Source organism: Haemaphysalis longicornis, unplaced genomic scaffold (genome assembly GCF_048455015.1).
Source record: "Haemaphysalis longicornis isolate Haplotype H1 unplaced genomic scaffold, Haemaphysalis longicornis Haplotype H1 scaffold_6, whole genome shotgun sequence".
Taxonomy (NCBI): domain Eukaryota; kingdom Metazoa; phylum Arthropoda; class Arachnida; order Ixodida; family Ixodidae; genus Haemaphysalis; species Haemaphysalis longicornis.
In genome coordinates, this window is record NW_027526407.1 from 11,551,990 (window position 1) to 11,579,553 (window position 27,564).

The 27,564-nt window shown below is 47.9% G+C and overlaps 1 protein-coding gene across 1 annotated transcript; it reads left to right on the forward strand.

Annotated features, from left to right (window-relative positions):
• Nucleotides 1-201: 201 nt before the first annotated feature.
• LOC144141809 (histone-lysine N-methyltransferase PRDM9-like) lies at nucleotides 202-26,616 on the forward strand. The gene is made up of 9 exons (XM_077673301.1): nucleotides 202-331; nucleotides 669-758; nucleotides 9,530-9,637; nucleotides 11,055-11,159; nucleotides 12,114-12,190; nucleotides 13,453-13,641; nucleotides 14,722-14,974; nucleotides 23,932-24,097; nucleotides 26,109-26,616. The coding sequence occupies exons 1-9, from the start codon at nucleotides 202-204 to the stop codon at nucleotides 26,614-26,616; spliced, it is 1,626 nt and encodes a 541-aa protein (XP_077529427.1).
• Nucleotides 26,617-27,564: the final 948 nt, after the last annotated feature.

Below are 27,564 nucleotides of genomic sequence, written 5' to 3' on the forward strand. Positions count from 1 at the left end.
ATTTAAATTTAAGTAACGGCACTAAAAAATGCTTAACAACTAAAAAAATGTAATATATAAGGTTTTTGGTGTCATTCTTTGCAGTCTTTGGTAATTTTGTTTCATGTAAAAAGCTCCGCGGCAGAGCAGACGATACTTTGTAAGCCGGCAGACAGACCTTCAACTCAGCTCCGTTCAGGTCATCGGTTTCCGCTATCCAAGATGACCGAAGAAGTGGAAATCGAGAAGATACGACCGTATTTCACCGATGATGAGTGGGAGAACCTTCCAGACTTCGCCAAGTATCGCTACGCAAATATAAAAGTCAACTACGAGCTTATGCTAAACGTCGGTAAGTGACCCCAATTGATGCGCTTTTCACCCTGGCCTGTTCTTCACACAAATCGTACTCTCTTGCAACTTTTAAGGGATAAGCTCTATTCTTGCACGTATTTATGGTGCATATTTCGAGAACAGGCATATCCAGGGTCTCAGGGCAACCACAGAGATGACCCACGAACTCGCATGTTGCCTATTGACGTTTTTCAGCTGTAGGAGAAAGCTACACATACAATAAATAAACAGGGTCAGTTCCTTTGGTTTCGCCACTTTGGCCGATCTGTGGCTATCTTTATACCGCATCTCTCTTTAAAAGCCTATAATTGCTAATGAAATGTCTTCAACCGCAGGTCTGACGCCACCAATTCCCGAGTTCCTGAAGGCCAAGCCTTCTGCACAGAAGCCCCATGTACGAGATGGCTCCCGGACATTCGCAGAAGGCAAGTGTTTCCATTTGAACAGGATTCAATTTCACTCAGTTCACGCGATATCAAACATTACATATTGCTTCACCTGTGTCCATATTTCACTAGAAGTTTCTCCGAAGTGTTTCGGTCGTCTACTTTAAGCCTTTTAAAGCCAGCATACTTATCGCTTGATGAAAATATAAGAGGAAAACGGGGTGCCTGTTGTATTAGCACAGCGCCACGGCAGCCTTCGCGTAGGTTATGGGAGTCATTGTTTGTTTGGCGTTGATTCTGGAATCACCCAGGGACAGTACACGGGGCCTACAAGTTACGGTGTCACTCAGTGGCATTGGGGGTTACTGTTGACCACTTTGTGTCCCACCGTTAGGACACGATATCTAGAGGTCGGTCACATCACCAAGTGGGGAGGAGGAAAGGAGAGGAGAAGTGGTAAGCTACAGGAAGGAGTGCTTACACAGGACAGTAGCACGAAAGAAGAGGGGGGGTAATATAAAGGGGAGGAGGGGAAGAGGAAGGAAGAGTGAGAAACCGACGAAAGAGTGAAACGAGTGTTGGGAAGAGTTTGTATACAGGATTGTAGGGCGAAAGGGGAGGGGGAGGAGAGGACGAGAAGAGTGAAGTAAGGATAGAGTCAGGAAGAGTGAGAAAGCGACGAAAGAAGGAAACGAATATTGGCAAGAGTGCGTACACATGCAGGTAGGGCGAAAGAGGAGGCGGAGGTGGGTAGGAGAAAACGGAAGTAGGGAAAGAGGAAGGAAGAGTGAGAAGGCAACGAAATAAAGAAACGAGTGTTTGGAAGAGTGCATACACAGGAAGGTAGGGCGAAAGAGGAGGGGGGGTAGGAGAAAAGCGGAGTAGGGGAAGAGGAAGGAAGATTGAGAAAGCAACGAAAGAATGAAACGAGTGTTCGGAAGAGTTTGTATACAGGATTGTAGGGCGAAAGGGGAGGGGGAGGAGAGGACGAGAAGAGTGAAGTAAGGATAGAGTCAGGAAGAGTGAGAAAGCGACGAAAGAAGGAAACGAGTATTGGCAAGAGTGCGTACACATGCAGGTAGGGCGAAAGAGGAGGCGGAGGTGGGTAGGAGAAAACGGAAGTAGGGAAAGAGGAAGGAAGAGTGAGAAGGCAACGAAATAAAGAAACGAGTGTTTGGAAGAGTGCATACACAGGAAGGTAGGGCGAAAGAGGAGGGGGGTAGGAGAAAAGCGGAGTAGGGGAAGAGGAAGGAAGATTGAGAAAGCAACGAAAGAATGAAACGAGTGTTGGGAAGAGTTTGTATACAGGATTGTAGGGCGAAAGGGGAGGGGGAGGAGAGGACGAGAAGAGTGAAGTAAGGATAGAGTCAGGAAGAGTGAGAAAGCGACGAAAGAAGGAAACGAGTATTGGCAAGAGTGCGTACACATGCAGGTAGGGCGAAAGAGGAGGCGGAGGTGGGTAGGAGAAAACGGAAGTAGGGAAAGAGGAAGGAAGAGTGAGAAGGCAACGAAATAAAGAAACGAGTGTTTGGAAGAGTGCATACACAGGAAGGTAGGGCGAAAGAGGAGGGGGGGTAGGAGAAAAGCGGGGTAGGGGAAGAGGAAGGAAGATTGAGAAAGCAACGAAAGAATGAAACGAGTGTTCGGAAGAGTGTGTACACAGGAAGGTAGGGCGAAAGGGGAGGAGGAGGTGGGTAGGAGAAAAGGGGAGTAAGGGAAGAGGAAGGAAGAGTGAGAAAGCGACGAAAGAATGAAACGAGCGTTGGGAAGAGTGCGTACACTGGAAGGTAGGCCGAAAGAATAGGGGGAGGTGGTGAGGAGTAAAGGAGAGAAGGGGAAGAGGAAGGAAGAGTGAGAAAGCGACGAATGAATGAAACGAGCGTTGTAAAAAGTGCTTACACAGGAAGGTAGGGCGAAAGGGTAGGGGGAGGTGGATAGGAGAAAAGGGGAGTAGGGGAAGAGGACGGAAGAGTGAGAAGTCGACGAACGTCTGAAACGAGTCTTGGGAAGAGTGCGAAAGCGATGAAATAAAGAAACGAGTGTTGGGAAGAGTGTTTACACAGGAAGGTAGGGCGAAAGGGCAGGGGGAGGTGGGTAGGAGAAAAGGGGAGTAGGGGAAGAGGAAGGAAGAGTGAGAAAGCGGCGAAAGAATGAAACGAGTGTTGGGAATGAAACGAGTGTTGGGAAGAGTGCGTACACAGGCAGGTAGGGCGAAAGGGGAGGGATAGGTGGGTAGGAGAAGGGGAAGCAAGAGTGAGAAAGCGACGAAAGAAAGAAACGAGTGTTGGGAAGAGTGCTTACACAGGAAGGTAGGGCGAAAGGGGAGGAGGAGGTGGGTAGGAGAAAAGGGGAGTAGGGGAAGAGGAAGGGAGAGTGAGAAAGCGACGAAACAATGAAACGAGTGTTGGCAAGAGTGCGTACACAGGAAGGTAGGGCGAAAGGGTAGGGGGAGGTGGGTAGGAGAAAAGGGGAGTAGGGGAAGAGGAAGGAAGAGTGAGAAAGCAACGAAAGAATGAAAGAAGTGTTGGGAAGATTGCGTACACAGGAGGGTAGGGCGAAAGCGTAAGGGGAGGAGGTTAGGAGAAAACAGGAGTAGGGGAAGAGGAAGGAAGAGTGAGAAAGCGACGAAAGAATGAAACGAGTGTTGGGAAGAGTGTGTACACAGGATTGTAGGGCGAAAGGGTAGGGGGAGGTGGGTAGGAGAAAGGGGGAGTAGGGAAAGAGGAAAGAAGAGTGAGAAAGCAACCAAAGAATGAAACGAGTGTTGGGAAGAGTGCGCACACACGAAGGTAGGGCGAAAGGGGAGGGGGAGGTGGGAGGAGAAAAGGGGAGTAGGGGAAGAGGAAAGAAGGTGAGAAAGCGACGACAGAATGAAACGAGTGTTGGGAAGAGTGCGTACGTAGGAAGGTAGGGCGAAACCGGAGGGGGAGGTTTGTAGGAGAAAAGGGGAGTAGGGGAAGACGAAGGAAGAGTGACAAAACGACGAAAGAAAGAAAAGAGAGAGTGACAAAAGAAAGGAAAGGGGAGGTTGTAATCGCAGAGAGAGGAAGGCATAAATTCAAGTAAAACGAACGTAGGTAGCAGAGGATGAAAGTGGAGCCCACTGGGAGAAATAAGGGCGGGTGGTAAGGAAGAATTGAGGGGAGTTGGGAGGAAGGGTTGGCATAAACACAGCAGTCTCTGGCATCGTTTGCAGCGGTGTAAGCGCAGACGGAACGAACTTGTTTGGCAGTTTTCATGAAATTTTACGGCTTGTAATTGGGAGGTGATTTTCCGCAATATTTCAAGTGTGGACAAAACCTTGCCTGCACGGGGTGTCCCCCTTCTTGCCGTGGAACTTCGATGTCCATGAAATTCACTTCGGAGTGTTTTTGTTGTACGTTCACTTACCAAAGGTGAGAGCAACTGTGTGGTTTGAAAGGTCATTTCGCGTAGGGGAACGAGAAAAAACAATTTGTTGACTACAACACACGTCCAAACTGAGCCAACTATTATTATATAGTGAATGACTGTTGACTTCTTCGGAGGTATTCCTAAAGCGGGCAGAAGAGGGGTGGAGGCTATTTAAGCAAAAACAAACTAGGACAAACTTTAAATATTTCGGGGAGCTGTTTTTGTGAGCATTGTGAATCTAAAGGAGTTAAGGGTAAATAAAGGAAAGGATGAGCAGGGTTGTTTAGAGACGATAGTCTCTAAAAAAGCTACTTAAACTTAAACCAGACTACTTAAACCAGAAACTTTGGTCTGTCTGTATGTCTGTCCCTCTGTCTGCCTGTTACTCGATTCAGCCACCCGGCCAAAGTAAAACAATGCCTGCGGAACAGTCTTATATAGTCACAGCTAAATCTACCCGTCTAAGTCCGTTGTAATGTTCATACCTGTCAACATTGTTGAAGAAGAACAAGACATTACGCAAATATAAGAGAACAAATTAATACAGAAGTGACATTTGCAGTGTTCCTTTATAAAAATCATACATCCTTGTCTTTGGCGAAATTAAATACTTCATCAATTCCAGAAAAAAAATCACTTTGCCGTCGCCTGCTTTCGCTGCGCCACTATAACTTCTAGCGGAATTTTAAGGAATCACCCGGCAACAGTTACGAAAGGTTCCACTAGATAGGTTCCACGTTCTGCTTGCAAAGCACGTGGAGTGAGGAAACGCGGTTCTATGAACGTTGAAGTAGGGCGCCTCCATTTACGCGCGTCTTCGCCGTACGGCAGCGTTGGCATCGAGACACCCGGTTTGGAGCAGTGGAACGCGGGAAATTTAAAATGATTTAAGCAAACCTTTGGCGTCTTTACCTTGGGAGGAGCACCACGCAAGAGGAACAACATGAGAGGTGAGCGAGAAAGCGAAGGGAGGCATTTACTTGGCAAAAGTCAATAAAGACTATAGTCTGTTGACGACATTTGCAAGAAGCAGATACGCGGCCAATTTTTTAATTTAGAGCAAATTGGTGGCCTTCTCAGTCCAGGAAGTCGCGTGTTTCGCTGCTCGGGAGGCCCAGTCGATGCGTTTTTGCTGGTACTGCAGGTTAGAGCGGTTGATTGCTCATTCCCTCTCCTCTGGAGTACCTGAGCACGCGGGGGGGGGGGGGTTGTGGCTGGGGTGGAGCAGTCAGGGCAATTTTGGGTGCCACGGCAGTGAGAAATTTGGGACACGACTGTGAAAGTGTGAATTTGTTTGTAGATGTCGCCAGATGCGGGATTAGTTTTTGGCAGGGGTTTGTGTGGAGGATAGTGTTCTCGGCGGGTGTGTCGGTAGTGCGATGAGGTATCCCAGTAGGTGGCTGGAAATGGGTATCGCGTGTCTTTCGTAGTGGACAAGTCTTCGGCCTCGTCTAAGGCGCCCAGTAGTTGACTTCGTGTGCCGCAGCGTGTGCTGCTTCATTTCCGGGTAAGGAGGCGTGAACAGGAGTACGGGCGATGGTAGAGGGTACTCTCAGCCCTGTCAAAGCTTGAGGGCAGGTGGGGGAATTCTTCCAAGCAGGTAACTTCGGCAGGCCCGCTATTAGACGGTGGTAATAGTGAGGCGGGCGAAGTTAGCATTCTGTATGCGCGAGGGCTGATGTCGTAGTTTCCGCTGCAGCTGAAAGTACGTAGCTGCTTGTGGCTGCGGGGAAGAAGGTTTCTTGGTTTCGGCGAATGCATAGGGTTGCATAGTTAGGCGAGTCAGCGATGTCGGTGTGGCGGGTGTTGTTGGCCGGTGTGTATTCCTCACCGAATTCCGATATTCTTTGTTGATCTCGGGGCATATATGCAGGATGCTAAAAAACCAAGAACTCAGAAGAAGCAATTAAAGAGCCAGACTGTGGCGAGTGTGCGGCAAAATACCTTTTATAATTGAGTTTCCGGGTGCACTTAAAGTGTCATTAGAGCTTCACTGAAGTTTTTCTTTGTTCCATGCCTTCGATGAAGAGTTCTGTTTCATTCATGGTTCCTGGATCATATAATTTCGTCAATGGGTCTACATTACAGATGTGGTCGCAAGTAAGTTGCCTCCAGATCCATCCAAAAGGTTTCAGGTATGACGAATATTACTCCATTTCGCAGTGTTTGAAATTTGCACATGCCTAGCAAGGGGCCCTGGCTATACATATATATGCACAATGTAAGACTAGATAACAGATAAGTCTTTCTACGTAAATGTTGTGAATCTATGGCATTTTTACAAGTTGCTGAAAATTCTAGTAGTACCGCTTACACAATTCAGAAGTTTGTGTATTTGAGAAAAACGACGATATCTGCAGATTACTCAGATGCCGTTAACCCGCGTGTATTTATTGCATAGGCGCCCCTTGGGGACTCCAATGCTGCTTGCGATGGAGCAACCGGAGAAGCGAAAAAAGCCTTGATGAAGAAAACGGCCCCTGGGCCTCGTGCAAAGAACAAGGGGACTGGTTCCCGAGGACCTGCAAAGACCAAGGGCAAAGAGGGTGAGTGGCGTCGGTTCTTTTTTGTTGTTTTTGTTTCACAAAAATTGCAGGACGTTGACTGGATTTTCTAAAATTACAACTTTTCGGATGATTCTTTGACTGCGGAGGAGAGTGCCCAGAGAAAGTGGTTTTAGTTCGGAAGTAGTCACGGAGAGCATGAGCACATTTCAGTTTCTGGTTTATCTGCAAAATTTATTGAGAAACCTTTGGTGAGAAGTATTTTCGTAGGGTGAGAATGTGTGGATACCTGGATCAGTATTCATTTTATTTCATTTATTAAAACTTAACGGGACACTGAACTGAATTTGTAAAGCCTCTGTTTTTTTTTTCATTCTATAGACTGGATCATATAAATAGAGTGTGCATCATTTACCGAGTCGACAAAGAAGTATTTAAACTGTATAAGCTCAAGGAATCAAAAATACCACGTAGTAGTAGCGGTGGCTGCTACAACAGCAATAACGTGTATTCGGATTGCTATGGGATTGCACGACGTCAAATATTGTAGTTTAAATCAGTTACCATTAAGGTTCTTTGCAACAACATTATTGGTATTTACTTGAGAGAGGAGAGAGCAGGGCTAAGGCAGGGCTCCGTTCATTTCGGCATTCTAGACCAAGCATTGAACAGATCCAACCCCGATGATGATTATGATGATGATGATGATGATAAGTGGGCGGAGGAGGAGGGTTTGATCGCGCCGAGCAAGGAATGCCATGAAAGCGAGTGATGCGTGTGTGCATGGCTGAACACCCTCCGCGTCGTCGGAGACGCACAACTGCGTGGCGCTTCGCCCCCGCACCACTTGGAGCTTGCCTGTGTCCTCACTGCGTCGTTAGACACAGCCGAGAGTCGCACCTGGTCGAGAGTCGGCTGATTCGGCACTGTGCGCGCGAGCAATCCGTGCTTATGTCAACACCACGACGAGAACTCGCCAGCGCGTCAGTGTCAGTCTGTCAACTCGCGTATGAAGCGATGAACATTGCAGGGGAAAATGGTTTATTCATTACAGAAAACGTTGTATAAGTGCGGCATAATCACGAAAAAAGCTATGCCTAACCACAGATTCGATCTTGCTAATTGCGACACACTGCACCCTATTCTCAACGCCATTCCGTTATAGCCCAGCGCTGTCGGGTATTGAAATAATAATTAGGTATCGTATAGCGAGTTACTTTCTTAGTTTGGCAACCACTTGAGAGAGGAAAGTAGGGCTAAGGCAGGGCAGCCTTTATTCCGGCGTTCTCCACCAAGGAGTCAACAAGAACCAGCCACGAGGGCTATGATGATGATTGTGCGCGGCAAGGGTTGCGACGATGCAAGCGAGCGATGCGTGGCTGCAGTGGCTGAACGCCCTCGTCGTCATCGGGGCGCAAAACAGCAAGGCGCTTCACTACCCCCTCTGGAGCTTGCCTGCCTCGTCCCTGTGGCGTAAAAGCCGTGTTCGCGCCAGACCGAGTGTCGCCTTATTCGGCACTGCCCACAAAAAGTCGGTGCAACAGCACCCCAAAAAGAACTCGCCAGAACGCCAGATTCAGTCGGCCAGTTCGCTCGTCGAGCAGTGACGGCGGCAGTGAAAAATGGCGAATTCTGTATACAAAACATCACTAAGTACAAATAAAAAAAACCCAAGCCTGACTCAGGATTCGACCACCCATGCTTCAGACCATTCTGCCTTAGCCCCACCGCTGTCGGGGATGGAAATGTAAGGTATATATTGTATAGCCTGTTTTTTTAGTTTTCCATTCCCAGTAGCTTAGATGACTATTTTTTTAAATAAGGCTTGCGCAGTAGTAGCGTCCACAAAATTGCCGCCAACAGCTTATTGCTAGCGCTACGAAACCTTATGAACGAAAAAAGAGAGCAAAAGTGTGGTCGTGCACCTGGCCGCTCTGCTAGTTCACCCAAAGCGAAACGTGCTCCCGTAGCTTGGTTGTAAGAAGTAAAATAAAGGTTCCGGTTGATTTTAATTCCTTAGTACCTATGTTACTTCGCTGGCCTTTTTTCCCGCCTCTATTTGTTCTTACATTTTCTACTAGCGTAGCAGCCAGCGAAGCGTTGCGTGTTCGCTTGTGTGCAGTTACAGTGCCTTCAAAGCCTTTACTGAGCTTGGTACAATCTACTAACAAACTAAATGCACCTTCTTTCAGGCACAATTCATTTCGAGGCTTAGTTAACATACAAGTAAAAGAAAACATACAAGTAAAAGAAAAAAGAAAACGAAGACACCTGATATAACTGCTGCTTCCAGTCTCACTGATGAATGAGTCGAGTAGGCTCCAAACATTGGGAACGCTTTCAATAAACGCAATTATTTGGTGTATCTGCCTGTTCCTCAAGTTTAACCCAACCACACAGTGTTCCGGTAAGATGTTCACATTCAGAGCGTGACGTGCGCCAGGCAGGAGGGCTTGCATTAGGTTTTTAAGTGGCAGGTGGAATAGGAGAGGGCTTAATACGTCTCTTTGAGACTGTCTTTTGTGCATAGCATAGTACGAAGTTGGGCGGTCGGGAGTGCACATAAAAAGTTTTCGCTTTTGTAGGTAGCTTGATGTCCCCGAGTAACGTTTTCAATCGAGACCAAGAGCATCGAGGGATAATGGGACCGCACCAAGAAAAACTAATTTAACGCAGATTAGACATCAAGGAATACTGCGATGGGAATATATCTGCTATGGAAATCGCCTTCTAGAGGCGAAACTGCTGCAGTTACATTATCGATCGATTGCGGAAATCTACGCTCTTGTGCAGTATATTTACCCTGCCTAGGAATTACGGGACCTGCATGCAGTTCTTGCACCCGATTTCTTGGAATGCACAGGTTAGGTCGATGATATTCAACTGTACCCTTGCGTATGTTCCCTTTGGCAGAGGCTGGTCTCAGAGAAGCAGCGGCACAGCGCTATCCCAAGCGTGACCGCAAGGAGATCCGCTACGAGGAGGAAAGCGATGACGGCGGCTCACCGGGACAGGTGTACGGTGAGTACAACAGACTTTCCATAGTAAGAATCTCGCAGGCTGAGGTGCGTGACACTGCAGTTGCAGTCTCCGGTAACCGAGGGAGACCGGCATGTCAGAATATTTCCGTAAATGAAGTGTCAACTGTGCTTACTTCATCCCAGGTAATAGGACTTCATTGATGTGGCTGTAGTGACACGTCTTGTGTCGGCTTTCGCCGCTTTGAGGGTGCGTTAGTTTTTATCTACGTTGTTGTAAGGGTATTTATTTATTTGTTTATTTATTCAATTAAATACTCTAAATGACCGTGTGGGAATTCAATGGGGGATTGTGTAGGGTGGCAATCAGAAGACAGCGAGATTAAACATTTTTCTGAAAATGGGGGAGGGTGAAGAAGGGTGATTAAGAAAACGGGCATGGGTGGCCAGTATATTCCGGTAGAACACGTGCTACGGCCGCTGACCCAGCTCGTTCGACCAGTGCAACCTGGTCCTTGAGCTGGCCGCTCTGCAGCAGGCCCTCCGACTGGTCGTGGGTTGCATGAGTTGGTGGTGAGCGGTTAGTAGGACACCGCCTTACCAAGTGGAGTGTTGTTAATGGGGATTTGCAGTGTTTGGAGTATAGGGATTGTAGCACCAGAGATATGTGGCGTAGACGTTGGTAGTTATACACCCTGGTGTTGTGTAGGCAGCGCCAGATCCGTGCGTTCGCGATTGGAAGGGAGAGGGGAGATAGTGGGTACAGGTGGAGGGACTGATGGTAGTCGGAGAGCATATTGGCGTACTTGCGAGGTAAAGGGTGGATGTCTGAGTGTTGGAGGTGATTCATCCCCTCTAGGAATGGCCGCTAGGTTAAGGCGCGGGCAGTGACTTGAGCCACATAATTCCCGGGAAGAGATCAATGCCCCAGGATTCATACGATTCGGGTGTTTGGTAGTGTGGGCAGTTAGGACGCGATGCTTAGGAAGAGGTTGGTGATACAACCCGTGGTGTAGAGATGGCAGGCGGGTTTGGAGTCAGTCCTTATTGTGATGTATGTATAGTACAGAACATTTTTTCGTCAGAAAGCTACAACAAAGGCGTGAATTTTGTACGTTGGCAACATCGATATACTGAAAGTACATTGTAAAGATAATGCAAAAAAAGAATAAAATTTCTCTGCAGGAGAAAACGTAGTCACAAAAAGGGGATAAAAATGAGAGAGATACAACCAGTACACTCCACTGTGTTATCGTAAAATATGTAACATTCAACTGTATACCGCAAGCAGTGGCCTACATAGTCGGCCAATCGCCCTAAGTTCAACCGTTAAAGAGACATCGATTGGTGATATGCTTAAACAATATTAGACTCTAGATGAAATGCCCATTGGTAATTTCATCGGTAGAAGAAGCTCGCATACTTTCTCCTTGCTCGTTATGCGTGCGCGTGCATCGCAGCACCAGCGAGCGTAGCATCGAGTGAGCATCGCTACCCGAGGCGCAGCCGAAAGGTGGTGGACTACACCGAGGGCGATGGCGACGACTCCGGTTCTGAGTACCTCTGTGAGTGTTTTCTCCTTAAACCCGAACTTCGCAAAATGTAATTCCAAGGAATGCACAATTAAACGCAGGTTCTCGCTCATCCACTTGGTTATATCCACAGCCGCAATAAAACGCTGTCTCTGTGGGAAGTACGTGTAGATAGCCCTTTTATTTGTTGTGCATTATCTCCAAATGTTCCTAAATATAAAAAAAAATAGTTTTACGCAATGTGTGGCCTTATAAGATCGTCGTATCACTTGAGCAATTTTTCGGCGCCAGAAATAATCTTTCCTCACATAGCAAAGCAGATGGCGCCTGTTGTTTGTCAGCACTTTATTGAGTTCAGTTGTGGTTCAAGTACAAGCTCGCTGCGAGGACAAAAACAAGTGTTTTTTGCAAAAACTCGGACAGTGATTAAGCAATTGCGAAGGCATTATTTATTCTTCACATATCTCTTTACTCTTCACATATCTCAGCGGCCTTATAAAACTGGATCTTATTAAACCGACGTAACACGTTATGCTTTAAAGACATTACTGGCACAGGTCCCAGCTGAAATTATGCTATGTCTCGTGCTCCAATAGTATTCTTTGGCTCTGAATGAATACGATTACTCAAAGTACCGGCAACCTGCCTCTTATATGTGGTGTGTCCGTCTACATTAGGCATTATTTCCGCGACGTGCCTCTCTTGCCATGCGTTCGTACAATTGATAATAAGTGTCGCTCAAGGTGCCTTACGGGAATTTAACGTAATGAAGGGAAGACGTTTTGTACGCGAGTAACAGAATATATCTTGCCAAGCCGTGTTGAATCACGACTAGGGCAGCTGAATTGCAGTATTTGATGTTTTGAAAGTAATATACAACATATTAGAAAGGAAAGAAACTGCGTAACTCTGGAAAGGAAGTGTTTGTGCTTATTTTGAAATTACCACTGGATTGTCAACAATGCCTGTTCCAACCTTGGCGTATAGACTGCGAAGACTGCGACCAGGACTACCCTGGCGACTGCCCCGTCCACGGCCCCTTGACGCACGTCGAGGACACCCCGGTAGGTTGAATGCTCTTCCTGTATTATACGCTGCCTGGATAAGAACTGACCCTTCCAGGTATTCGTAGCGAACGCCTAAATCACGCTTTCTTGAGTAAGCAAATGAGCCCGAAGTTCTCTTCATATTCGTGCTCTGTGTGTGCGGGTGCGTGTGAGTGCGTGCGTGTGAGTGCGTATGTGCGTGCGTGCGTGTGTGCGTGTGCGTGCGTTCGTGTGTGTGGGTGGGTGTGTTTGGGTGTGTGTGCTTGTGCGTGTCTCTGAGCGTGTGTGGGTGCGCTGGCGTGCGTGTGTGTGTGTGTGAGGGTGTGTGTGCGTGTGCGTGCGTGCATGTGTGCGTGTATGCGTGGGCGTGTAGGGAAGTGAGAAACATGCCACTTAGTTTTGTAACTTGGGATTTCATGAAGGCCAAATGTCCTGTTTTACGTTTCTAATGCAGAACCAAGACAGGGTGAGAGGGACGTAGAATTGTCAGGAGGGTAGACTCTCCACCCAGCCAGTTTGAACGCGACTCTAAGATTTTGCGGGGAGTGGCAGCGTCGTCAGGCCACTACACAACACTTTCGGCGTACTGGCACACTTTTCGTCACTTTTTAGTCGTAGAAAATCAAGAGGACAAACACTGGCAGAGGCAAAGATATTCGAGGGCTGTCAGGATGCAGATTACAATGAGGCGCAGCACTCTCTCATTGTCGTGACTAGAACGCGTTGTTTGTGCCAGCGAGATCACCCTGCTGCGTCGTTATGTGAAACCAGGATTCTAGAATTACGGTGGCCAAATGCCTGTGCTTGAGAACGAGTCCTTGATCCTACAGTGAAAAGGAATGATGAAAATGGTACGTTCCCGTACATCAGTAGTTACCTTCATTGGGACCAAACAATGGCGTCACTTGTTAAGAACAAAAAGAAATCACTGCACTCTCAATAAACGAAACCATTAGGATAATGGTTGCCCGGTGTTTATATAGTTCTGATATTTATGGCTACCCCAAGCGTACGTGGAATGGTAGGACACTGTGAATGAGGGTCTATGGCTTCATGCGAGTGTTTCTACGGAGGGCCGACAGGACAGTTATTTGTATATCCGAATTTGCGGCCCCTTATTCCAGGACACTTCGCTGAGGTATGCAAAAATGGGTTCACCTACCATACGTACACATTCTAAACAACCTCGTGGCTTGCAGGGAGTCGGCTGGGCTCTCGAGGAAAAATGTAAGTAGCGGTTCGGTGCACTGCCCTGAACAGCGCGGTGGTCTTCGGTGCAGGTCCCTGAGGGCGATCCCCAGCGCGCTAACAAGACGGTGCCCGACTGCCTGGTCATCCGCCGCTCGAGTATCAAGGGTGCCCAATACGGCGTGTTCGCTGCCAAGCCCCTGCCAAAGAGGCTGTACTTCGGACCCTACGAGGGCGTCCGGGTGGACTGGGTTGTCAAGGGCAACGGCTACGCCTGGCGGGTGCGAGACGAGATGCTTTGATATTTTCAGAGAACTCCATGGCGCTGCGATCTGCTGAAAGACACAATTTTCTACCCAAACATTGATAGTTGCCCTCTTTAAACGCGGGTTATCGGACGGAAACACATACCTGCTAAAACATAGGAAATAAGAAGACCATTAGGAGCAAAGTGTAGGGATACGAAAGTAGCCTTTTAGATTAGGGAGCCAGTTTGGGTGCTATACATGCATAAATGCTATATGCAATAATGAGTGATAGGCAGGATAAAGTAGGAAAAAGTTTATTGCTCACCTGATTTCGGGGACCTCGCTGTTCAGCAGGATCTCCCACTGCCCCGGTGTCGCCGAGGGGAGCTCTGATAGTTCGCGACGCCTTTACACTCGCACACCATGGAGTGCAGGGTTTTGGCCATCCCGCAGCAGTTGCAGTCATGTCAGGAGTGCGGCACAAGTATCGTGGCTTGAGAACTCCCGACGAGGAGGAAGCCGGTGTAAGAGGTGGGGTGTGTTTGCAGACTTTGATATTTTTAAAGGTCTTTTGTGTTCTTGAAGTGAGGCTGGTTGGCCACTCGGGAACGTGAGATATGTGGGGCGTGTTCATGGTTGGGTCGAGGGAGGTAGATGCGGCTCCACACTGCTCGCACGAGAATATTTTCTTTAGATCGTGCACATTTAGAGACAGCGTGGCGTCGTGCAGTGACACAGAACGAAAATAAGTTGGGCTTTAGATCTACTGCGAATGACTGACTCGCCGGGCATAAGGGAGGCGCAGAGGATGCCTAGAGAGACAGGCTTGAGGTAGGGAAAGACCGATAACTGCACGGAGTTGCGTTAAGGAAATGTGTGGCAACGAACATTTCTGAGAGTGCAGGATCGAAACAATTTTAGGTCAGTACAGGATTGCCTAGGTGAGGAAGCAGAGATAAATTTGGCTGAGGGTGCGGATGCTGAACGTGGCCGGAAGAATTATGACTGACTGCGTGCTATTGATTAATTAGGTCATTAGTGGGAGAACATTGTTATATGCTGACAGGTACCTAAACTACTGCGGCACACTGCTATTCCGATACCATGCCGCAGGTGCGAGGTGCTGGGCGGAGCTTCCTGGTAGACGCCCGCCCGCTAGACAAGTCCAACTGGATGCGGTACGTCAACTGCGCCCCCAGTGAAGCAGAGCACAACGTGGTGGCCTTCGAACGAGCGGGGGCCGTCTACTACCGGACGCGGAAGTCCATAGAGGCCTACGAGGAGCTGCTCGTCTGGTACGGCAACTCCTTCGCCAGGGAGCTCGGGCTCCTCAAGGACCGGAAGGCTACAGGGAAGGAGGACAAAGGTGAATGCACTTATCCGGCATCTCAGCAGCATCAATAGAGGTGCTGTAATTTGTTTTTTATGTGAAGCTCACTGAATTGACGAAGTAATTCATAGTCGACATAGATGTACAAGCCATGCTTCGGTTAGTACGACTGAGGTCAAATCGCTTACCTGGGTCAGGCTGTCCATGGAATCGGGCTGCGCTTGGTTAACAGGTCCCCAATGCTAGTAAAAAAATGAAAATGAGTTTATAATACAGTGACCAGTGGCTGTAGCACACTGGTATGGCGCGCGTGGAACTGGCGTTCGCATGGTTGCGTCAAAACTGGAAGTCACGATACTGACGAGTAGGTACTTTTCGGTATGTAAGCTTGAAGGGTGCGGACGCGGCTTTGATGAATACAATATCCTGATTGGTGGTGCATCGATCGGGTGTTGGTAGAGATCTGCGATGGAATTGTCAATGTAGTATTGTTCAGTTTCTTTTTGTAAAAAAATTGGGCCTTTCTCTTAGAAATGGGCATGCTTTGCAACAATAGGCCTGTTTTTGAGAGGGTGAAAGATCCCAGTTTGTGGGCTCATTCAATATCGCGTGTGTTAGCGTTTTACTGAGGTTAGCTTTGCAATTACCTATGACTAGTTCCTCGCACTGGTCCCGCGTTCCTCGTTCGAAAACTTTGTGTTCGTAAATGTTAGGGTGATTTTGTCGGGGTCGATTGTTCCGATTCGTGAATACCTCAAGTATGACGACGAGACTATTGCTTACAAATGTCGTGCGTGGCATTCTATTCGAAACTGTCCCACGAAGAAGCCGCTGAGGCGTTTCTATTGATGTCAATTGTTTGAGCTGCAAGGACTCGATAAAACAAGGCTTAATCATTATTGATGTGCCTATTGAAGGTTAATAACTACAGCTGGTAACAGATAGAAAGTGTATGCTTTGTAAGCAAAAAATGTCTGAAAGGTTAGATTGTGCAGTCAAAGGAAACGGTGGTGTGTGTAATTGTTGAAAACAGTTCTAGTTAAAGGTAGAGCTCTTAATCGCGTTACAGTATGGCCTGGTTCAACTAAAACCGTAACTCGGATAACTGGAAGCCAATTTCCTTTACACGCTGTAAAAACACGTTTTTGTGGTGGCTGGGAAGTTTTCTAGACATCCTCACTCAGAGCATTGCTTCTCGCAATGCTGGCAAAGATGAACTCTGCCAGACTGGTTATAGGTTGATTGAATTTTGCAGAAAATACCGCATAATTACTTCTACTTCATTTACTCTTAATACGGTGAGCCGGAGTATGCTTCACCTTCTTTTAAACCTTCTGAGAATAAGAATGTGCATTTACTCTGCTTGGGCTCCAAGTGTATCCCAGCAAACTACAGCACGTTCTCAAATAGAACTGCCAATACTTCATAAAACCAGGTGTTTTCGTGCTGCTACTGAGTCCAGAGCTAAGGCGGGGTTGATCTTGGCGTGTAGGGATAAAACCGCAACGCAAAGAAGTTTTCACTACGGCTTCCTTCGATCGTCTTGCGCTCGTCACTTTGCGTAACGGTGGTAGGACGGTTGGGGCTTCTAGTAATCATTTGTTCCGTCTATCCCTTGCCCAAATCGTACGAGCTCTATGGCGTAGATGGTGTAGGTTTCGGGGACCGAGAGGCTAGAAAAACATCATTGACAAATCTCGCAGCTAGTTTTTCAAACATTCGGAGGTAAGGCATGGCCGATGGTGACAATAGCAGAAACCTTTAAAGAAGAAACAATAGTTTAACGACAGCTTCACAACTTGCCGCTGAAGCGAAGAGGTTTCTCGCATAGTGCTAGAATGGTGCTAACGTTTGTGTAGAGGAGAAGGGGGCTGTGACTGTGGCTGGTAACAGCGCTAATATTATCCGTAAAGCGTTTCTGAATATACGGATGAAAACAAGGTCCGGCAGGGAGCATAACCAGTACTCCAAACAAATCCTGATTTTGCCTAGTTACCCTGCACTGCTCACGTTTAACCGTAGTTTTCATTCCACCTATATAGGTAGGTGACAAGTGGGTGCAGATATGCTCCTGATGATGATTATTATATAGGAAGGTGCGCGTGCACGTGGGTGTGAGCGTGCGTTGTTTGTTTACATGTATGTATACTTCGTGAAGGCTAGAAATAATATTTCATTTTCACGATTCCAGAAAGAAGTTTTAGCGCGCAAACTGCACTCCATACATATTTCCAGGTTAATAATGGTGTCGGCAGTGCTCTTTAGCCGTCGGCGCGCATCATGCGCATTTCTATCCGCTTCGCTCTCTAGGAGCATCGGCCCTTCGGTACCACGTGAAGAGACGAGAGTGAAACGGCGTTGTCGCCTGCGCTTTATCGTTTATGCGTGTGCTTCAGCTCGAGCGTACCACGTGAGTAGGCGAGGATTCCATGGCTGCTTCGCCGGCGCCTGGTCCCTCACTCTCACCATGGGTTGTGCACTGGATGAGCTTTTTCAGCATGTCCTTCAGTGCAAGCGAGAATCTATTGATTCAGTGTATAGCTGTGTGGTGCTCCGGTTTCCCAAAGTGACCGTGCATCCACACTAGGCATGGCGAGATGGAGGCACAGACACACGGAATTTTTTATCTATTTAATAGGATCAACTAGCTCGATCTCACTTACTGCTCGGCCTAGCTGGGCTGCTTCGGTGTAGTGCGGCACGGGCTCGTACGAAGGGCTTGAAGTTCAGCGCAAGCAAACTTCCGCGGCGCGGGCTCGAACGATGGCGCGGGGTACGATTACGACCGGCCGTCTAGGGGTGCCATGATCCCCCAAGCGCGGCTGTTTAATCCCATAACTCGGCAGCTTGGCTCGATAACTGCCCCTAATACCGGCCAGCAACGACAATCCACAGTAAAGTCTAGCACCGTTTCTTAGCTGTGCAAACGTCAACTTACTCACGTCAACCACGCTGCCACCATATATGCTTGCTCTACTGTCAGCAGTCTTTATTTTCGTACTTTTCGGTTTATCTATACATAGGCAAACTTTGTCGACTTTTGATTTGCGTCATGGAGCTTTCTTTTGACGTAAATCTCGTCTATGCACGACCGTCTAGGCTTTCACATGGAATTCTCGATTTAGTATAAACAACCCCAGAGAGACATTCTGTGCATAAAATTGCCGTCATTCTTGCGGGAAAACATGATGATTTTCCAGCGAAGAGAGCACTACTCAACCGCAACCTTTTGAGCGCCTTCAGCGTTTTCACCATAACTGGAGCGCCATATTTGTAGGGGCTCCGTCTCATAGCTCAAGCCCAACAAACGGTGAACTTGGCTATTGAAGCTGTCCCCAGTGAATTGTTGCGGTGAGATCTACAGGTATCTTAAGGATAGGTGTTTGAGCCACACCCCCCATACGGAAAGGTTTGTAATCTGGTGAAAACCAATTGCCTTCACCGGGCACCTGCCTGGCTGGCTCAGCTGAATGCAACAAATACCAGTGCATGCGATATATTCACTGAAAGTTCAATGAAAAGATATTGCAGGAGCTTTTACATCTTCTTCCGCGAGAGATTTTATTTTGGCGAGGTTTGTGACCAAGCCTTGTACGACTATAACCTACAAGCGAGGAATCAGACTTACTGGAGCTACTGTTATCAAGAATCACTATTCATTCTGCAGCTACACTGCCTCCACACAAGCTGAAGGCCAACGAAGACAGCGCGGGAATTTCTTAGGCACCCGCTTTTTTTTTTTTTTGTTATGGGAATTGGCCATGTCACGAGTGTTTGTTCCTGTTTTTTTTTTCTTTTTCGTTTAATGCACTATATCGAACAGTCCGCGCAAAGTGCTTATTCCGGTTCATAATTTTCTGTTGATTTTGTTATGATGAAACCGGCTGAATATGTTTTTGTGTTATATTCTTTCGGACTTCCGCACGATATCGAAAGCGTGCAACTACATAGAACGCGTTAGTAAAGTGTTGGCACCTGTGGACATTTTTAAAGCAAAGCTTTCTAGCTCTACCAGTCAACGGTCCTTTCGTGGCGTGCGGGAGAACAAACTTTCAACGCAGCTGAGGCGGCGGGGGGAAGGAAGGAGGGAGGGGCAGAGGGTTTCACTCATGGAGCAGACTGTACATAGCGTGGCGAATTTACCCAGTGTTCCCCGCGCGGAAGCGCCTGGTCGCCGGCGGCGGCGTCGGCGGTATGGCGTTGCCGTCTGCTTTAGCGACGGCTGTTTTGGGCCTGTTTTGGCGCAGCTTCGCGTCCATTTCGCGCTGTCTTCGTACGGCTTGATTAACTTGTGCTGCAGCACCTCCAGCGTAACCCGCACCCAACGGATAGAAGTGGTCGTTTGGCAAACATACATTAAAGATTGGTTTGCAGGACCGGAAAACAAAATGTACAAACTACATGCATACAACTGGCCGCTAGAGAAACACTACCTTTTGCGCACTGCCTACCACGAATGGGACTCCGTTTTCTAAATTGGTGAATACCAATTCAGTTGTGTTTTAAGAGGTATTACAAAAGGCGAAAGTAGCAACTGGTTCCTAAATAGCGCTTAAAAATTTCCCTCAGCTTCCTCGCAATTCTCAAACTTACTAAACTAACTAGTTTTAATCGGCATAAGTAGAAATCACTAAGCTCACACCGCCGAATTGTTTCGGTGTCCGCGCTTGTGTCGCGCGGTGGTGTAGCCCGAGCTAGCACACCAGGCTGGCTAAGTTCCGCTGTCTCACCCTTCGAAAGGAGGTTGTCTCCGCTTTCTTTCTACCGACTCCCGGCCGGGCTACAGCGGCAGCGTCCGCCTCTCGAGCCCGGTGGTGGCCGACGCTGCTGCTGCATTCGGCACGCCGCCGCCGCGAATTCCAGGTAACGTCTGGCAGAATCTCTGGTTCCACTCTTTGTAGAGCCGCGTGTGTGAATTCAAGTGACGTCACATGCGCAATTGTTGTGGGTGTCGTTTAAAGCTTTGCTTTCCAACCACCTTCACAGCGTGGATTGGAGCCAATTTTTTTGCGGTCGATATCCGGGTGGGTGGGTGTTCGGTGGACGATAGCCTGGCGCGTGCTTTTGCCAGTATGGCCAAGTTACAATGTTACGCCAAAATCTCTTAATTGAGCACACCGTCGAGCCATCGGAAGGTGTGCACTTTCTCCTGTGCGAATCGTCAGAGACTGACCCCAAGGGACTCACGAGAAAAAGAAAATAACTACGGCAGGGCAAACTGACACGGTACATGGCGGAAATGGGGAATAAATGCAGCACCAGACGAAGCAATATCGTCGAAACGACCTAAAAATACCACACAAGCCATACTAAATTCCGCGCACGGAATCGGCGCGCATAGGCAAGTCACTATCTATAAAGCCAGTCGTGAATCCGAAGTTGTCAAGCCGCGGTCACTCAGGCTCGAGCGATGGGCTGCTTCTCTGTGGTGGGGCACTGGCTCGTACGAAGGGCTGGGCGTTCCCCGCAACCAACGTGATGTGTCTCGGGCTTTAACGGTGACCCGTAGTATGCCACGGTCCCGCTGATGTGGCTTGGGCCCGAACGATGGACTGGAGTCCACCGCGAGCAGGCAGCTGCGACGCGGGCTGCAACGATGATGTGGAGTCCGCAGCGATGAGGGTGATCCCGCTCGGGCTCGAACGAAGGGCAGACGTCCGCCGCGATGAGGCTGCTGCAGTGCGGGCTCTAACGGTGGCTGGACGTTGTTTGGCTTAGTGTGGGGCCAGGTAGTCGGTCGTCGCACACGAGTGATGGCTAGCCTCCGGAACACGAGGCCCCTGTCTTCTGCCTAGCGCTTCTTGAGACTCGTCTCGTCCATTACCCAGCTCATTCTCTCCCTCCCTTCAGACGGTCTCCTCTTTTAATAATTTCGTAGCTTTGTTCCACACCCCCTCTGAGGCCGTAATTGACCGCCGTCCCTTCATCTGTGTCGTCATTCTAGCCTTCCGGTAGGTTGGACGGGTAGCTAATGGACTACTTTAACGGTCACAAAAGGAGTCGTCTTATCGTGGGATGTCGAGCGGTGTCTTCAAGACGGGACTAATATGCCCTCTGGAAGATGAGCCATGGGCGCTTCCCAATGCTCCAGCCTCTATTCGCGCAGGCTCCCAAAATTCCCGTTCTTGACCCTGTGATGCCGTGCCAGTGTGGCGCGCTGCGCCGTTTCTCAGAAGAATCGCAGACCGGAGTCCCGTCGCCAATCATTGGGCGGTAAATGTACATATGCGCACACATACAATAAAGTAAGATTTGACTGGGGCGGCTTCACAGCGCTAATCTCTTTAGGCGCCCGTTCTCGACATTGGTGGTGTTTGCCGTATGACGCGGTGTCAGTATGGCGCCATGGACAGTTGCCGAGCCAAGTTGCCGATCGCAGTCCTGTCGACGACCATGAGCCATAACAGCTATTCGGCAGGCTGAGAAATGTCAAGCGAAGGCACTTTCACGAAATCACGAAATGCGGGCAGTCTGTGTTTTCACTCGTGATAGATATACCTATATGTGTTAAGCCTGAGCCATTTTTTGGAAATTGCCGTTTCCCCATCTCTTTGAGGGAAGCCTGTGCAAAGGAAAGGGGCTTGTTTGGACGTATTCGCTTCCATAATAGAAAGCAATGCTTATTTTGAAACACAAATATTTTCTGCATATTTCTGGGGATAACTGAAAGTATGCATGAAGCAACCAATGAGTGGGTCGTACATGTGATAGCAGATGCGTGGCTTGGTTTATATTTATCATGGGGATGAACAAATTTCTTATCATCATATTTCACCCATCCAAACAGTTTACCGCTCGGCAAATAAAAAGGGTAAGGTTGAAGTTCTGGCAAGCTGGCTTAATATTCCTCAGACGACAGACCAGAAAAACATGCGCCAGTATTAGAAAGGGACATACGGAGTGCTGAATCAAATGACTCGGTCGAAACCCTAGCAGTCATTCAGGCATTACGGAACCAGGGGGTAGATGAGCATTATGTAAGAATACTAGAGGATATCTACAATGGGTCTACAGCTACCATCATCCTCCATAGGGAGAGCAGCAAAATACCTATAAGGAAGGGTGTCAGACAAGCAGACACAATCTCTCCAATGTTATTCACAGCATGCTTACAAGAAATATTCAGAGCGTTGGATTGGGAACAGGTGGGAGTAAGGGTTAAAGGAGAATAGCTCAGTAACCTCAGATTTGCTGATGACGTTGCCTTGCTAAGTAACTCGGGGGACGAATTGCAAAGCATGCTTTCCGCACTGGGCGAACAGAGTAGAACCATGGGCCTGAAAATAATATGCAGAAAACTAAAGTAATGATCAATAACCTCGGGACAGCACAGCAGTTTGAGATAGGTGGCGAGGCAGTGGAAGTGGTAAGCGAATATATCTACTTAGGCCAAATTGTGACCCCAGATCCCAACCATGAGGCAGAGATAATTAGAACGATCAGTATGGGGTGGGGTGCATATGGCAGACATTCTCAGATAATGAATAGCAGCCTACCATTGTCGCTGAAGAAGAAAGTGTATGACAGCTGCATCTTACCGGTACTCACGTACGGGGCAGAAACTTCGAGGCTCACTAAGAGGGTTCAACTTAAATTGAGAACGACTCAGCGGCAATGGAGCGGAAAATGATAGGTGTAACATTAAAGGGACCCAGAAAAGCCTCCTGTAAAAGTTACAAAAGGCCTGTATTGTCACGTAGCACCAATATAGCGATGCAATGCCGTTGGAATTATTGATCTACATTCAGTATTAGCTGCGCCAGAAGCAATTAAATGCACCTCTCCCCACTTGCCGATCGACTCCTCCTCCCTCTCTGCCTCCTTCAAAGCAGCTAGCTACATTCCTGCGCCTAGGCTCGCGTCAATCACTGCGGACCCGCCTTTCCCTCGGGATCGCGCAGGAAGGAGGAAGAGCAGCCGGTAGCCAATGGCAGTGACGCCGCCGGCGGCCGACCTTGCCGGCGATTGGGCGAATCAGGGGGCGCCTTCGCCGTTGCGTCAGCAGCGATCGCCGTTGCGTCACCCGCGGTCGCCGTTGCGTCACCCGCGGTCGGCTCGCTGCGGCGTCGTGCTCATCGGCTGAGAAAGGCGATCTTCAAAAATTGTTTACAAATTATCTGTACAACGTATGGGGCTCACACTTGGCTCAAAAATCCCCCGTTATGTGTTCTACCACCTGAATACATTTGATTGCCACCTTCACAAAGCTTTTCGGGGTCCCTTTAAGGGACAAGAAGAGAGCGGAGTGGGTCAGGGAGCAAGCTGGTGTTAAAGACATATTAGTAGAAATTAAGAAGAAATGGACGTGGGCAGGGCATGTAATGCGAAGGCAAGATAACCGCTGGTCATTAAGGGTAACAGAGTGGATCCCTAGAGAAGGCAAGCGTTGCAGGGGGCAGCAGAATGTTAGATGGGAAGATGAGATCAAGAAGTTTGCGGGGATAAATTTGTCACAGTTGGCACAGGACCGAGGTAATTGGAGAATAATGGGAGAGGCCTTTGCCCTGCAGTGGGCGTAGATAGGCTGGTGATGATGATGATGATGGAGTGCTGAACAGGTATTTTGTTTTCTGAGTCATGACAAAATACAAAACATTACATGCGAATCGTTTTATTGCTGCTAGTCACATGCCAGCATAGTGAGTAATATCCGCTACACTCTTATATAGAGTTAACACACCAGTGGCATTTCTGGAGCCGGGGATCGCGCGGAAGGGTTAAATTCGGCAACAGAAAATATCATGACAGGATCACAAGAAATTAAGAAGTATGTCGAAAAATCGCATTAGAAATTCCTTGACGACCATGTTGGTGCTTCCAAGAGTGCTACGTGAGAACCCCTCGGCTCTGCAATGGGAGCATCTTTCAAACATAACCTCAGCAAGGCAGTTCCAGGCGATGTGCTCCTTATGCCTTGATGCACACTCTCGTTAAATTAAAGATGTTTTTTAAACCTTATTACAGCCGTGATTTGTATGTTTGCACGGTTTCAGAAAATGCAGGAGACCCGAGCCAGCAGCAGGAGCGACTGCCGTGCGAGACATGCGGCGTCATCTTCTTATCCAGGGAGTGTCTTGACCGGCACATGCGGGACAAGCACGCTGAAAAACCACAGCGCAAGTTCCGCTACTCGCAGTGCTCCTACTCTAGCAATAAAAGGTGGGCAATGTTTGTATGTACACCCATTTCTTGTAGCGAGAAAAGAGGAGGGCTATTTTCGCTTAAACTGGGTATTAAATTCGGTGATATTGAGGGGAAAGAGGTGCACGTTATGCTGAAACGTTGTGCTTTCTCGCCTGATAGGATTCGTGTAGTTCAGGACACCACGGAAATGTGCCTCAGGTGGCATGTCGGAATTCCTGTTCCATTTCGACCATACAGGGGGCACCTAACTAACCACGGCGAGCAGTGGCGTGTCGGTCCCCATTTGTCCTACACAGAAATCACTCAGCACTACCGCCTGCAGCGAACCATGTACCCTCCTCTACAAAATAACCTCACAAAAGAACAAGAACACCACCTTCGAGGCATCCAAATCAAGACCTTTCCCCACCCAACTAAAGTCCACATTCTGGCCCCCACCCTCTACTCCTCGGAATGCCGCTTCTGTGAGGCTCCGGGCACGCTTTACCATATTGTGTGGGTCTGCGATAAGAACCCCAACCTACCCCCCTGCCATTCCCCTCTTGAGCACTGGGAGAGAGCACTGTCCAGCTCGGACCATAAACGACCAGCTTTGGCTGGTGAAGAGGGCTCAAGAAGCCGGACGGTCTCAGTGGGTTCAGGAATAAGGACTCTTCTCCAAGGCGAATCGCTTTATAGGGACGTTTATTCCTGTTCCACCTTTCAAGGATACCCAAGTAAAGACGGTGCAGCAAGGACTTTTCAATTGGTTAAAATAACTTTTTTCGGCATCAGAAAATGGCAATCGTTCACACAGAGTCCATGGGTGGTGAAGCTTATAGTCCGGAAATTCGCCCCCAATGGGTTATATGCGCTGAAGCACAAAATTGAACCTTCGAGGTCCAACGACCTAGGAGGCTCATATATATCACGGCTATTAGAAATCAGGCTTCTATGAAATGGGCAAGCTCTGCCTTCGAGATGCCTACCGATTTGTTGCGCAAACACGTGCGTTAAAAGTCAAATATTATCAATCTGTTTACACGTACTGAATAACCACAGAATAGCGACGTCATTCATTCATTCATTCATTCATTCATTCATTTATTCATTTATTCATTCATTCATTCATTCATTCCTCTTTATTTGTACACGCCCGCATATAGCGTGTCGATTTTCGCAGTGATGCACAAAACAGAGAAAACATAACGCACCATTGAAAAATGAACACAAAGAAACGTTGAAATGATAGAAAATATTAGTTCGAGTACATGAGAGACTGTAACATTTCGATAGCTATTTTAAATGCAAACAGATCGTTGTTAAAATATTAACATTATTATATGCACATTATTAATCAAATAACACCGTCGTACAAAATAATAAACCTTGGTTGACTCCATACACAATGAATGCTTTCGATGATTGAAAAGGAACCCGCAATTGTAGTGACGTCGTCAAACTGTCACAGTCAATCACACGGCGTGAACGCCCAGAAATGGAATAATCGCAAGCGGACATTTGCATTGAGTGCAAAACACGCAAACGAGGCGATTTGACGCGCACCTGGTTTCAACAAACATTACCGATCTGGTTGTTTGTACTAATTATTCATGTATCTTCACGCTTTATTGCACCGAATGCACGCTTGGCCATGGCACGTGCACGTAAAAAAGTAGATCTTGTTGGCCTCGTCGATTGTTAAGGTCTAGAGGATGATTCTTGAACGAGAACTATCGTATTTCCCAATTTTACAAAATCTGTTTACATGGTACTACTATGTAATTTGTCGGCAGTTGAATTGTTGTCCTCTGAGGCTCAATTTTTTGTCGGTGTGATTATGCACAGGTGTGTATTTGCTTATTTGAGGAAATTTCGTTTTTCGAAGTTTTTCAAAGAAAACACAAAAACATTGCAAAAAACAATAAGTCGTCGTTTTTAACGGCCATCCCACAGTGGCTCTTTTGATATCTGTCCAGCTTCTGTGTCTGTGTCAATCGATTCTCAGCAGTTTTCTTTTTTTGCCCCGCAACCTAATCCCGGTCAGCACCGACGTCGCCAGGCATGAGAGGACGCACACGGAGGAGAGGCCGTTCGTGTGCCGGCTGTGCCGGAAGGGCTTCACTCTGAAAGGCAATCTACGGAAACACCAGCGGGCAGTGCACGCCAGGGAGAGGCCTCACGAGTGCGAGGTCTGCGGACAGCGCTTCACCCAAGCGTCTCACCTGGCTCGGCACCGAGGGCTCGTCCACACGGCAGACGGCCCCTCGTTCGTGTGTCCGCAGTGCGGGAAGGGATTCACTCGCAAAGACAGCCTCGACAGCCACCTGCTCACCCACACCGAGGAGAGGCCGCACGCCTGCCCCAGGTGCGGGGCGAGGTTCACCCGGCTGGGCAACATGAAGACGCATGTGATGGTGGTGCACCACAGGCAGTACCCGCACCGCTGCCCGCGCTGCGGTATGGGATTTCCCAGTGTGACCCAGCTGAGGAAACACCTGCGTGTACGCCACCGGGGGGAACGGGAGGGCACTGCGGGTGAGAGCCAGGAGTGAACGGGAGGGAGGAAACCACGACAGTGGGCAACTGTTTGTACTACACTGCGGTTGTAAACAGCTCTTCTGTGAAAAAGGTTATGTTCCTCGTTAAAATGCTTTATTCTTTGTATATTTGTTTTGTTTTGTTTCTCAACTTGGGCGCTGCCACATGGAAGCCAGAAAGGGCGTCCATAGCGTTATTTTTATTTCCTGTTGACTGTGAATGCGTGTATTTGAACTCCTGTTTGTTATTTTAACGTTTCAAGGCTTTTCATGTTTTATGTTATACAATGTTCTGTACTCAAATTTGTGTTTTAGTTCACTTTCCAACTATCTCTGACAATGGATAAATTGTATCCCGATAGCCAATAACCACTTTGTTTTCGCTACGTATGTACTCACGTTATCAAAAATGTTAGCACCCACGTTTGTCGATGTTTAACTGTTGTTTTCTGTAGTTGATTAATATTTTGAAATTGTACCTGGTTTCCATTTATTTACTCGCTTTTCAGCCTTCTGCTAATAAAGTTTCCTTTGAGCCATTCGTGTCTGTGCTCTCGTTGTATCTTACATCCATTTTTGTCTTGCAATAATCTGCTGTCAGGAGTGTTGGTGGTGCCCATATGTATATAGACCGCAGGACTTTCCAAATATGTTAGCAAGGTCAATAGGATCCCGTTCCGTTGAACCTCGCATTGTCCCTTATGTGTTTCTTCGCATACATTGGGACGACAATTTTGTATAACTTGGAATTCTTTCAAAGTTCTTCGATGGTTCCCAAATTTCACTGTAACTGCAGTGGTTCTTTTAGCGTGGTAAAAAGGGCACTATGAGCGAAATATCGTTACTAAACAATCTTGTCTTCAGGAAACAAAATATAAGCAGCATATACCACGCAAGTACTTGTATAAAGAACGGTTGAAACGTGCTGTCACTTTCGCACAAGCTTAGACGGACGAGTAGAGG